General features: G+C 52.5%; 1 protein-coding gene across 5 annotated transcripts; it reads right to left on the reverse strand.

Annotated features, from left to right (window-relative positions):
• Positions 1–325: 325 nt before the first annotated feature.
• On the reverse strand, positions 326–8,004 carry ARHGAP9 (Rho GTPase activating protein 9). Of its 5 annotated transcripts, none has more exons than XM_030323023.2 (17): positions 7,909–7,989; positions 7,265–7,598; positions 6,745–6,968; positions 5,558–5,782; positions 5,266–5,379; positions 4,970–5,074; positions 4,668–4,729; positions 4,439–4,529; positions 4,149–4,244; positions 3,908–4,006; positions 3,505–3,646; positions 3,293–3,400; positions 2,599–2,955; positions 2,395–2,448; positions 2,005–2,139; positions 1,225–1,330; positions 326–617 (listed from the first exon to the last, which is right to left on the reverse strand). In XM_030323023.2, exons 2-17 carry the CDS (start codon positions 7,578–7,580, stop codon positions 446–448), a joined length of 2,406 nt encoding a protein of 801 aa, XP_030178883.1. In that variant the 5' UTR covers positions 7,581–7,598; positions 7,909–7,989; the 3' UTR covers positions 326–445. The 5 variants fall into 5 exon arrangements, with proteins under 5 accessions (XP_030178883.1, XP_030178885.1, XP_030178884.1 ...); XM_030323025.2 differs by lacking the exon at positions 7,909–7,989 and having other exon boundaries at positions 2,599–2,676; positions 2,857–2,955; XM_030323024.2 differs by lacking the exon at positions 4,668–4,729 and having other exon boundaries at positions 4,970–5,130; positions 7,909–7,993.
• Positions 8,005–11,951: the final 3,947 nt, after the last annotated feature.

Below are 11,951 nucleotides of genomic sequence, written 5' to 3' on the forward strand. Positions count from 1 at the left end.
AGATCCATTTCCTAAAGGGTTTCCATCCCCACAGAGAAGTAGGGAGGAGGAGCCATAGCCCCTGGGATGCCCCAGGGATGGGGGGTATGGGTGGGGGCTGTACATCTTCTGTATGTGTTTGGGGGAGGAATTTGATAATGACACTGTTTCTGGATAATAAAGGAACTGCATCAGAAAGAGCCCTGCTTTACAAGTTACTCTCTTAGGGGAGGGGTGATGACAGGGAAAGAAGAGAAGCAGGGCTTAATCCACCCACTTCCCTCTTTAGGGAGGCTCCCTCGCCCCTTCCCAAATCCCTCAGGTCAGACTCACAAAGACACTCATATGGGGGACACAGGGTTTAATGGGATGTCCTCAAAACAGAACACCCACTATCCCCACCCCCACCAAAGGGCACCCAACAGAGATCAGGAGGAACACCTTTTCTCTTCTTCCTTGTACCAGTTCAGCGGAAAAGCCTGGTGAAATCAGTGAGCATGAGCTGGACTAGCTGCCCAGGGTAGAGAGCATGGGCTGCTGGGTCAGATGTCTCCTGCTCTGGGCGAAACAGGGTTGGCCCAAACACGATTCCCAGGTTGTGCGGGGTCATGCGGTTCTTATCTGAGTGTGCTATCACCCTGTGGGCAAAGGTGAAGAGAAGGGGCTATAAGGCAGCAGCTTCATCACTTCAAATAAATCTAACCCTTCAACGGTGTGAGCAGGAAAGAGTTCGCCTTGGGACCTCTCTCTGTGGTGGCTGAAGGAAACCAAGCGGAGAGCCTCAAGGGCAAAGGAGACAGGACCAGTAGAGAAAGCTTCAGGACACAACTTGAAGATACAACCTAGGATACGTTCGCCTCTTCCCAGCTTCAGAGACTGCCTCTACAGTCCTCTTTGCTCACAGGTTGGGAGACTCTAATTCAAATGGCTATCCTCTTTCAGAAGTCACCACCCAGGCCCGGGTCAGCCACATAAGCCATGACCACTGTCCCAACAGGAGACAAAGAGGCAGAGGGAAGGGAGAGGTTAAATCTCCCTCATTTCTCTCAAAGCATCCCTGGGCTTCTCTTGATCCCCACTCGATGCCCCGAACAGACAACAGACGTTGCCTGTTTCCTCCATCTGCCCACTAAACAGGTGAGGAAGGGAGGTGTTTCCTGCCTTTACTGCATCTGAACAGGGTCCCTGCTGCTTGCCCCACTCCACCCTCCCTCAGCATGCACAAAGACATTCGGTTTTCCTGACCTGCATAAATGCTCCAGGAGGTACCGCAGGGTGTCACGGTTCGGCGTGGGCATTGAGCCTATTAATTCTCGAATTTGAGAGAGGCGCTGTTCTGATTCAGAGAGTGCTAGAGAGAAAGAATGAAGGGAAGGGCATAGGGGCCAGGCCAAGGAAGATCCTTAGGCAGGGGGGTAAACTCACTACTCTTTCCCATGCCCATGGAAGACACGATTAATCTACCACTGCCTTCTTTTTTACTGAGCCCAGCTGCAACTTTAATTTTTTTCAAGATTTTATTTTTAAGAAATCTCTACACCTAACATGAGGCTCGAGCTCACAACCTGAGATCGAGTCGCAAGATCTACTGACGACTCAGCCAGCCAGACAGCCCCCTCAACTGCAGCTTTAGCATTCTTTTTAACTTAGCCCTCTAACCATTCACAAAAAAACAACTGGAGTTGGCACGGGAATTGAAAGCTATCGGGGCACCTGAGTGGCTCAGTCGGTTAAGCGTCTGACTTCAACTCAGGTTATGATCTCACAGTTCACGAGTTCAAGCCCCACTTCAGGCTCTGTGCTGGCAGCTCAGAGCCTGGAGCCTGCTTCAGTTTCTGTGTCTCCCTCTCCTTCTGCCCCTCCCCCACTCATACTCTCTCTCAAAAATAAATAAAACGTTAAAAAAAATTTATTTTCCATCTTTGTACTCAGGATAAAATAGAAGAGTGTAAGGGAATCTCTATTTTTTACCTTTCATGCCCCACCCTCGTACCAAGGGTATTACCCAAAGCTCTCATCCCTTACCAAGGGCAGCACGAAAATGTGGCAGCAGCTGTGGGGGCACCAGAGGCTGGGGTAGCTCCCTGAGAAAAAGCTTCAGTGCTCCAGTGACCACGTGAATATCATCCCATTCGGCACTGTCCAAATCTAATCGGCCCTCTGGGAGGAGAAGGATGTGCAGAAGGGCTCAGGGCTTATGAAGGTCCAGAGAGAGCCAAAGACAGAGAGGTCAGGAGTTCGGGAGAAGATCCAGGTAAGGAAGACCACAGGAATACTTAGGAGGTCCACAGAGGGTCAAGGCAGCAGAGGTGGGCTTGGGGACAACCCTCCCAGGAGCAAGACATGGGGAGATCCACAGGGAGCAGGGAGGATGTCGGATGTTTTAAGGGTCTAAGGAGCCTCCCACGTAAGTACCTTGTCCTGGCTGTTCTGGGAACACATACCTCCCATCGGAGGTGACCGCCCGCTCTGCAACATGCATGAGAAGAGATCAAGAGCTAAGTCATGCAGTTCTAGCCAGATCTCCCTGCTCTGTCAGCTCCCTCATTCAGAACCGCCTGTGGTTCTGAGGCATGAAATTCTTAGTACCACCACTCGCCCGCCCGTAAGTCTTCTCACCTCTGTCCACCAGGAAGCGAAGTTTCTGGACCACCGCCAAGTTCCCACTCACTCGGTAAATGCCATCTACATCTAGACCTAGGAGATGAGGCAGGGAGCAGATAAGGATTCCCGCTCTAAGTTGTATGTGGTGAGGACTGGTGAGAGACCCAAGGGTGGAGAGAAATAATGCAGGAGGGAGACTAAGGTGGGGGAGGTGGGGAATTCCAGGCCTTGGCCTGTTGGAAGGGGTGGATTGTGCGGTCTCTGGAAAGTGACCTCTCTTATCCACAGCAGCAATGCAGAGCCGCACAAAGCTGGGCACGGTGTCCCCTTCCCGCTGGCACAGTGATTCCAACTGGCAGCCGAACACCTGGTCTGGAGAAGCAAAGAGGCGAGTTGGGAAGCAGTGGCAGCATCGCCCATGGAAGCTCTTCTCAGCACAGGTTTTCACCCTAAAGTTGGGCTGGCCCTCCTGGCTGCCTTTTCTAGGCCTGTACTCTAGGAGGTACACTCCTTCCCCCCAAAAAATAACAGGTGTAGGGGACAGTAGTGGTCTCTGAAGACCACTGACCTGGTTCTGGGAAGCTCTGCTCACTGAAATTTTCTCATCCGCAAAGCGGGCGGATGCCCAGATCAGGACTATAAAAGTGCCTGCAAATATATTACAGCAAGTACGAAGGAGAAGGGTGATGGCCGGCTCAGCCCACCTCACCTCGGAGCAGACCACGCTCCTGCAGGCTTTGCAAGGATGGTCTCTTTGCGATAAGGCGCTTTAGTTTGTTCCGCACGCGGTTCTGCTCGTTTCCTTCAGGACACCGACCTGCAGGAGGCAGGTGGAACCAGGGCGTGAGAGCCGACGCCCGGACGGAACCCGGAGACGCGTTCCCGGGCCCCGCCCACCCTAGGACCTCCCGGGCCGCTCACGAGAGCTCCCGCGGCCGCCGATCCGCAGCAGTGGCCTGGACACCGGCACCGACTCCTCTTCGTCTTCCTCTCCGCCGCTCAGCTCCTCCAGCTCTGCGGGTCCCGAACCTGACAGACGCAGCTCCAGGGGGTTCTCTCGATCCTACACACCGAACGGCGGGGGGGGGGGGGGGGGGGGGGGGGGGGGCGGGGCGAGTAGGAGGTTGGGAGAGAGAAGAGTGAAATCTGCACCCTCAGCTCGACGCAGGGAGACCTTAACCGGCTGCCGGGGTTCCGCGTTCCCCCCACCCCACTCCAGGGCACTACACCGAGACCACCCAGCCTCCTACCAGCCTAGAATCCTACTGTTTCTTCCCCACTCCCTGTGCCCGGGGTCCGTCCCGCCACCTCCCATCCAGCTCACCAGGCGTTCGATGACCGCCCGCAGCGCGCGGTGCCAGGCTCGCAACTCGGTCTCGTGGTCTGACTGCAGCAGGAACTCGTGGCCGGGGACCGTGCGGATCTGAGCCGCCAGCGGAGAAAGGGCTTCAGTCAGAGGGAAGGGGCATAAAAAGCAGGGAGGCCGAGCAGCACACCCGCGCGGGAAACTGGGAGCGCATTTTCGGGTCGCGTGGAGCTTTGGGGACGTGCGGAGGGGCACTCACGTGCAGGACGTTGCGGCGGCTGGACAGGTGGCGGCCGTGGGCCAGGGCTGCCCCGCGCAGGTCCACGCTGCTTTCGGGTCGGCTACCCGCTGGTCCCTGGCAATTGGGAGAAACTGAGGCCAACGGCGCTGTTCCCCTCATTGCCTCCCTCCCACCCCGGGGACTGCGAGGACGTGGGAGGCTGTGCTCTTTCCTTTACTTCCCTCTCCCCACCTCCTCCCCACAGTTCGCGGGAGTAGAAGTGCCCAAGCGCCTCCTGCACGCCCCCTCCTCCCCTCCCTCACACTCACCCAGATTGAGGAGGGCGCTGCAGGCGGCGGCTCCCGGTAGAACACCAAGCTGTTACCTGCTAACACCACCCAAGATGAGCTCCAGTTCTTCCTACAGGGGTGGGGGGCGGCAGTGGTAGTAGTGCAAAAGTCATTTAGAATCACGTGGGGAGGGCGCTCTCCCGGCACTCCGCTCCACAATACAGAATCTAGACGCCCAAGCCCCAGCTGTATTCCCGGTTCTCGTCACCTGAGCTTGCGCCCCCCCTGGGCGATCTTGGTCACGTTGAGCAGACCCGACTTTTCCACCTCCTGAGAAGTGGAGCGAGGGGTATCAATAAGGCACCCAGCGCCCCCCCCCCCCCCCGGCGGCCACAGCGTTCCCAAGGAGGTGTCCCAGGAGTGAGGTCCTTTACAGTTGGGGGATGGGGGAGACTGGGTAAGAGAGGATACCCGCGAACACGCAGAAAGAGGAAGATGTATCTAGAGGAGCAGGAATTGGGGGGTAGGGCAGTGAGGATCTTGGCCTGCACAAGGAAATGGGACACTTACATGGGGGTCGTCCAAGACCTGCGGCAGAGGTCGAGTGGGCTGCAAGGCTGCTGGCTGGTCTGAGGGGTGGAGCTGGGAGGTGTGCTGGCAGTGGGAGAGTGAACCCTGGGGGAGGGGATTGGAGGAACAAGTGGAGGAAACTTGAACTTCGGAGTTCCTGGCTATAGGGGGAAGAAGCGTGCGGATGTGGGTGAGAGGCTGGGGGTGTGATGGGTAAGGAAGAAGAATGTCTTGCATAAAAGAGAGTAGTAAAAAGATGACTTTTCCTGCATGCGATCAGGAAGGGGGGGTCTCACCTGGGGGCCAAGCAGTTCTGGGTTCCCTGTTTCAGATTCTGAGCCCTTTGTCTGAGGTTGCAGGACACCGTTGCCCCTATTCCGGGTCTGCGTCCCCTCCATGGAGCCAAGGTTCTGGGGTTGGGGGATGGGGGGAGTAAAGCTACGACCAGATGCCACCTCAACCCGGTCTCAACACCCTTCTTACAATTTTCTTATGGGGCCCAAGAGAGAAAACACACTCCTTTGGGGTTCAGTAGGGAAAAGAAGGAGATTGAGGGGACAAAGGAACAAGCTGGAGGGAAAGTCTCACCATCTCTCGCACGCGAGTGCGGCGCGGGGGCTTCCAGGACTTGGAGCCAGTCAGCGAATTTATGTAGAAGCAGCGCCCAGAGTTAGGGTCCAAGTGCTGCTCCCAGGCGTCCAGTCTCTGCAGCGGGGGGCACGCAGGGCTTGGGGGAGGAGACTTGGGACAGCGGCGAAGGTCCACTAGGTTGCAGTACACAGGGTGCTCTGACATGAGGGGCTGGGGTCTTGCCTGTCAGCAAAGGGGGAAGAAAAAGGTAGTTATTCTGCCTGTGCTCGTCCCCAATCTTCTCTCTACCTAACCACCTCCTCCTCTCTCCCCCACTGTTTTCTTACCCCCAGCTCCTGGCTGGGGTGACCCAGGTACTGGGGAAGAAACCCCAGTCCCCAGCTGGTTGGTTTTTTTTTTTTTTTTTTTTTTTTTGACTCCCTCCCTTAGTCTTTGCTTTTCTCCTCACTTCCTGTTGCCAACTTCCCTCCTCCCCTACCCCGCCCCTACCCCAGGGCCTCAGGAAAGGGGAACCGGCTTTTTCTGGGGGGGGGGGGGAGGAGGGTTGAGGGGAGTGCCCCACCCTCACATCCTCCGGATTGATAGGGGAGAGAGGGAGAGGTGTCAGAGACCCCTGCTAGGGGAGTATGAGAGAGGGGCCATTTTTCATCCACTAGCAAGTAAGAGAGAGGGGAGGAGCTGAGTCTTCGGGAAGAGCAAGGGAGTTACAGCTCTAAATGGGACTTGTTGGTGACCTGAGCTGGCAAGATGGGACACAGGAAAAATGCTGCCCTGGGCCAGGAATCTGGAGGAAGAGAGAACAACATAGCTAGTTGGCTTTCTAACTGTCCCTCTATCACATGCCAGGTTCCATGTATCCTCAGGATCTTTGCTACTTGCTATCCCTCAGCTAGAACTCCTTCTCATTTCCTAGTTTGGTTCATGGCAGTCTCTTCCTCCTCATTCAGATTCAACTACATGTCATTTCCTCGGAGATGCCTTCCCAGATCCCCTCCATCACTCCCTACCATATTTATGCTTCTTGGTGGCACTTATCAATACCAACCGTTATTGGTTTGTGTGTTTGTCACCTCCATGGAAATCCCTTGAGGGCAAAGATTCTGTCTGCCTTGTTTGCCATTGTGCCTAGAACAAGGCCCAGCAGTAAATAACTGCTGACTGCACTCAGAAGAACTGTGACTCACCGGGTTAGCATTGGCCTCTGTCAGCAAGTTTTCCTGAGAGAGGGATCTTCCACTTGCTCCTTCCTGAAAGGGCTTCAGAAGGGTAGGCCTCAAATTGGTAACACTGACACTTCTACACATTTTGGGGGGCAGAGGAGGAGGCTGCTTAGAGGTGGCCTGGGCTCTGCCTGGGGGTTCCTGAGACAGGTGCAGCTCCTCCAGGGAGCCAGGAAACAACTTTGGCCCTAGAAACAGAGAAATGGGAAGAGTGGGGGGGAGGCAGGTGATCAGAGAGGTGATATTGGCTGCATCAGTCATCCCAGGGGTTCACGGGGAAGACAAGAGCGGGGGAGGCTGTGGAAAAGTACATGAGACCTAGAAAGCTTGAGACTAGGAGGAGGGGCAATGGGGGACACCGTGATGGGAATGAAAAGTAGGCTGACCAGAGGTAAATAAGAGAAGGGGGTCAGCTTTGAGGGAGGGAGATCCTTCCAATAATTCCTAGAAGCTGGCGAGGTAGGAAAGTGAAGGGAGTACTTACCAGGAATCCAGAGGGATTGGCTGGAGGTGATGGTGGTTGGTCTCTGGGAAGAGATAGATTCCTCTGCCATGTAGGCAGCTGGGACAAAGATGGGTCGGGAAGTAGAGGGTGCTCCCAGGCGCCTTGCCAACCACCAGTCTGAGTTGGTCTTTCGAAGCAGTAGGAACCTGTCCCCCTCAGCCAGGGACACTTGTCGGCCATCTGCCCCAGTGTAAGTGAAGGCATAGAGGGCGCAGAGCTGGGATCCCTGAGAAGGGTTTCGGGATCCCAGCCCGAGGCTCCCCCAGGTACTTGGCCACCACCGGCCTGACAGCATTGTGGTCAGTACTGTCACCTGTAGGAAAAAGAGCTGTTGGAGATCCAGAAAAGGACACAACTGGCTGCTTCCAAGCAGAGGGACATGGTTCCAAGAACAGTGTTGGGGGAAAGGTAAGGTCAGGGAGCTCAGAATGAGAGCAGAGAGTAAAGCAGAGAGCCTGGGTGGGTGTCAGTGACAGGTTTGGGGGGCTGAGAACTCCTGGGTGATGTGACTGGTGAGGAACTATATAAGTAAGGTGAGAGAGGATGTGGTCAGCAGAGCTATAAGGCCAGCAAGGCAGGAAATCAGAGGAGAGGGGCTAGCTTTGTGATTTTCCTCCAAGTACCTTCTGAGGCCCATCAGCAAATCCACAGGCAGCAGGAGCTGGTCCTGGGTGGTGGTGGCAGGACTTTTGAGCTGGACCCAAGAAGATGAGAAAGAATCAGGTCTGAGACAGAACACAGGCAGAGACAGGAACGAACGACAAAGATAAAAAAAGTTTGTGACCTTTATGAAATTTACACAGGCACCAATGTTTCCGTTACCAATAGCCTCAGACCTAAAGCGGCGTGCTTCCTGTGCAGACTCTGAGAGACAGAGAGACAGAGAAACAGAGCCAGAGCAATAACAATAAGACAAAAGTAGAGAGGAAGAGAAAGTGGCTGGGAGAAACACAGAGGGGTTCCAAGTTAGAGGAAAAGGTGCAAATACCACCATCCTCTCAATCCAGGATGTGTTTTGGGAGCTGAGAGGCCTGAAACAACCCTCTGTAGGAAAGCCCTTTGGGCGGAGTCCTTCTTCAGTGTGTGGGTTCATTCACTCATGCTGTGACTAAGGATTGGCTGAGCACCTCCTGTGTGAAAGGAACAGTGTCAGGCACTGGAGATAAGAGAGAGGAAGACAGACACAGCCCTGGCCCTCTTGGAGCTTACAGACAGATCTTAACTAATGACAATAAATTTGCTACAGTTGAATCAAGGCCTGTGGACAAGGTCACAAGGTGCTACAATAGCATTTGGGGGGAGGGAGGAAGGGGGCACTGCTGTCCGCTTTTCCTCGGTGGAAGGTGGGAATGGACTTCTGTCAGTTGCCAGAGCTTTAAAACACATGCTGAGGCTTTCTCCTTACCTAACCACTCTTATTTTCCCATTCTTTCAGTTTCCCCACTGCACAATGTGAGGCTGTTTGGCTTTGGAGAGGTAGGTAGGGAGTACACCTCCCCCTTGGTGACATCAGAGAGCCAACTCTCCTCCCCTGACACGCGATCTGAGGGCTGGTTCCCAGGACTGGGATTGGGCCTCAGTGATATCTTCCTCCTTAGTTTGCTCCACTTTCAAAATGCGGAGAACCCTACCCCTCAACTATTCCTTCCCACCTCCAAAATAGTGATCAACTTCATCCCATTTATTCATCATTCATTCATCCGGTGTTTTCTAAGTGTTCCAGTCTCATCCTCTTCTATCTTTTCTGCTGTCTTTCCTGCACTTTATCCTCTCCCTCTTTATTGACTCTTTCCCCTTAGCTTTTAAACGTATTCAAGTCTCAGCCATCTTTAGATGGCCTCCTTTAGATGGAGGTTTGGATGAATCTCCCTTTACTGTACTCTTCAGTTACCACCCTCTTTACAAACTTTTTTTTTAATTATTTCATTTTTTTTTTATTTTTGAGAGAAAGAGAGAGAGAGAAAGTTCAAGTGGAGGAGGGGCAGAGAGAGAGAGGGAGAGAGAATCCCAAGTAGGTTCCACATTGTCAGTGTGGAGCCTGATATGGGCTTGAACCCACGAACTGTGAGATCACGACCTGAGCCAAAGTCGGACGCTTAACCGACTGAGCCATCCAGGCGCCTTGACAGTCAAACTTCTTGGAAGAATTACCTACATATGGGGTCACCATTTCTCTCCTCTCACTCCCTCACCTCTGCAAGGTTCTTCCTCACTAGGGTCCCCCCTGACTTTACAGGGACGCTGCGGTCCTTATGTTGCTTGACATCTTAGTAGCAGCCAACACAATCGACTATTTTCTCCTACAAACACTTCTGGTGTCCTTACCTTCTTAGCAGTTCCTTCTCTGTTGCATAAGGAAGGACTTTGGTTGTTCCTTAAACCCCAGAGTTCTGCCTAAGATCTTATGCCCTTTGCACTCTCTACACACTCTATGTGGTCTTATTCTCTCCCCAGCTTCAATGACCTCCATGTGCCAGTGGGCACCCTATCTCCAGTCCGGATCTTTCTGTGGAACTCCAGTTTAATCCATGGTCCACTGAAAAACTCCATTTGGATATTTCACAATGCTCAAAGTAGTACAAACATAGTATGTTCTTTTTTTTTATTATTTTTTTTAATGTTTATTTGTTTTTGAGACAGAGAGAGACAGAGCATGAATGGGGGAGGGCAGAGAGAGAGGGAGACACAGAATTGGAAGCAGGCTCCGGGCTCTGAGCCATCAGCCCAGAGCCCGACGCGGGTCTCGAACTCACGGACCGCGAGATCGTGACCTGAGCTGAAGTCGGAGGCTTAACCGACTGAGCCACCCAGGTGCCCCCAAACATAGTATGTTCTAAATTGAACTTGTCAGCTCCCCTCCCCACCCCCACCCCGGCCCCCGGCCCCCGGCCAAACCTGTTTCTCCTCCAGCACCACTATTTAGTTAAATTTAAGTTCAATAAATATCGGATGCTTACTGCCACCCGTGCTAGGCAGGAACTGTGTGCTAGGCATTGTCATTTAAGATGACCAATATGGCTCCTGCCTTCTCATAACAAAATACAGTGTGATAATCACTATGATAAGAAAAATACTATCAGCTGTGGCAGCACATACAGGGTGTACCCAATTGATCCATGCCAGAAACCTGGCAGCCAAGCTTCATTTCTCTCTTTTCTCACTACTCATATTTAACTGATTACTAAATCTTTTCAATCTACCTACTTCCTTTAACCTCTACAACTATCATCCTCTTTCGCCTGGATAATAGAACCTCCTAATGGTCTCTTTGCATATAGTCCTGCCCACCTCCAGTCCATTCCTGGCCCAGCAGCCAGAGTGACCTTTCTAAAGCACAAAAATGCCCTGCTACTCCCCTGACTTAACCTTTTGAAGGCTTCTCATTGTCCTCAGAGTAAGGTGCAGATGTTACAGTACGGTTTACAGAGACTTTCTCCCTTGAGCCCAACCTTTCCATGCTCCCTACCACAAACTCTAAACTCTCGCCATACACTAATTCCTCACATTCCTGAAGTGCACTGAGGTCTCTGGTCCTGTGCATATATTTTTTTTCCCTCTGCCTGAAACACTTCCTCTCCAATCCCACCAATCTTTACTGGCTTTTACTTATCATTCTGATCTCAGCTGAAAGGTCACTTGCACAAGAAGCCCTCTCTCAACCACTTAGAATTGGGTAGAGGCCCTAACTAGGAGCTCCCACAGCAAGTTTTACATGCCCCCTTATGATTTTCATGAAACTTTAATTTTTTTTTAAGTTTACTTATTTATTTATGTAAGTAATCGCTGCACTCAATGTGGGGCTTGAACCCATGACCCTGAGATCAACAGTTGCCTGCTCTTCCAACTGAGTCAGCCAGGCGCCCTGACTTTCATGAAACTTTAAAGATACTTTTCTGACTTCCAAGGAAGTCTGTGAGCTCTGCTAAGGCAGAAGCCTGTATCTGTTTTATTGATAATTGTACCTTCAATGCCTTGTATAGTGCCTGGCATAAAGTAACTTCTCTGTGCCTCGGTTTTCCCATCTGTAAAACAAGAATGAGAGAACCGAGCTCATTGTTTGTATTTTGTTAAGTAACCACTTTCTTTTTTTTTCTTTTTTTAAATTTTTTTTTCAACGTTTATTTATTTTTGGGACAGAGAGAGACAGAGCATGAACGGGGGAGGGGCAGAGAGAGAGGGAGACACAGAATCAGAAACAGGCTCCAGGCTCTGAGCCATCAGCCCAGAGCCCGACGCGGGGCTCGAACTCCCGGACCGCGAGATCGTGACCTGGCTGAAGTCGGACGCTTAACCGACTGCGCCACCCAGGCGCCCCAAGTAACCACTTTCTTATAGCTCACATTTTATGGGAAAGAAATTTGGACAGGGCTCAGCTGGGCAGCTATTCTATCCCATGTGGCATTAGCTAGGGTCATTTAGTGATATTCAGCAGGCAGGTGGATTGGTCTGGAGAGCTTCTCTTGCATATCTTACACCTTGATGGGGATGACGGGAAAGCTGGAACTGTCAGCCAGAGTGTCAACATGAAACTTCTTCAGCATGGCGAGGTGGTGAGACTTCTTATGTGGCTGCTCTGAGCTACCAGAGCGTTCCAAGAAGCCTGAGGAGAAGCTGCAGGGCCTAGCTTCAAAATGTCTAGAACCTCCATAGGATTATATATATATAT

The sequence above is a fragment of the Lynx canadensis genome, chromosome B4 (assembly GCF_007474595.2).
Source record: "Lynx canadensis isolate LIC74 chromosome B4, mLynCan4.pri.v2, whole genome shotgun sequence".
Classification (NCBI taxonomy): domain Eukaryota; kingdom Metazoa; phylum Chordata; class Mammalia; order Carnivora; family Felidae; genus Lynx; species Lynx canadensis.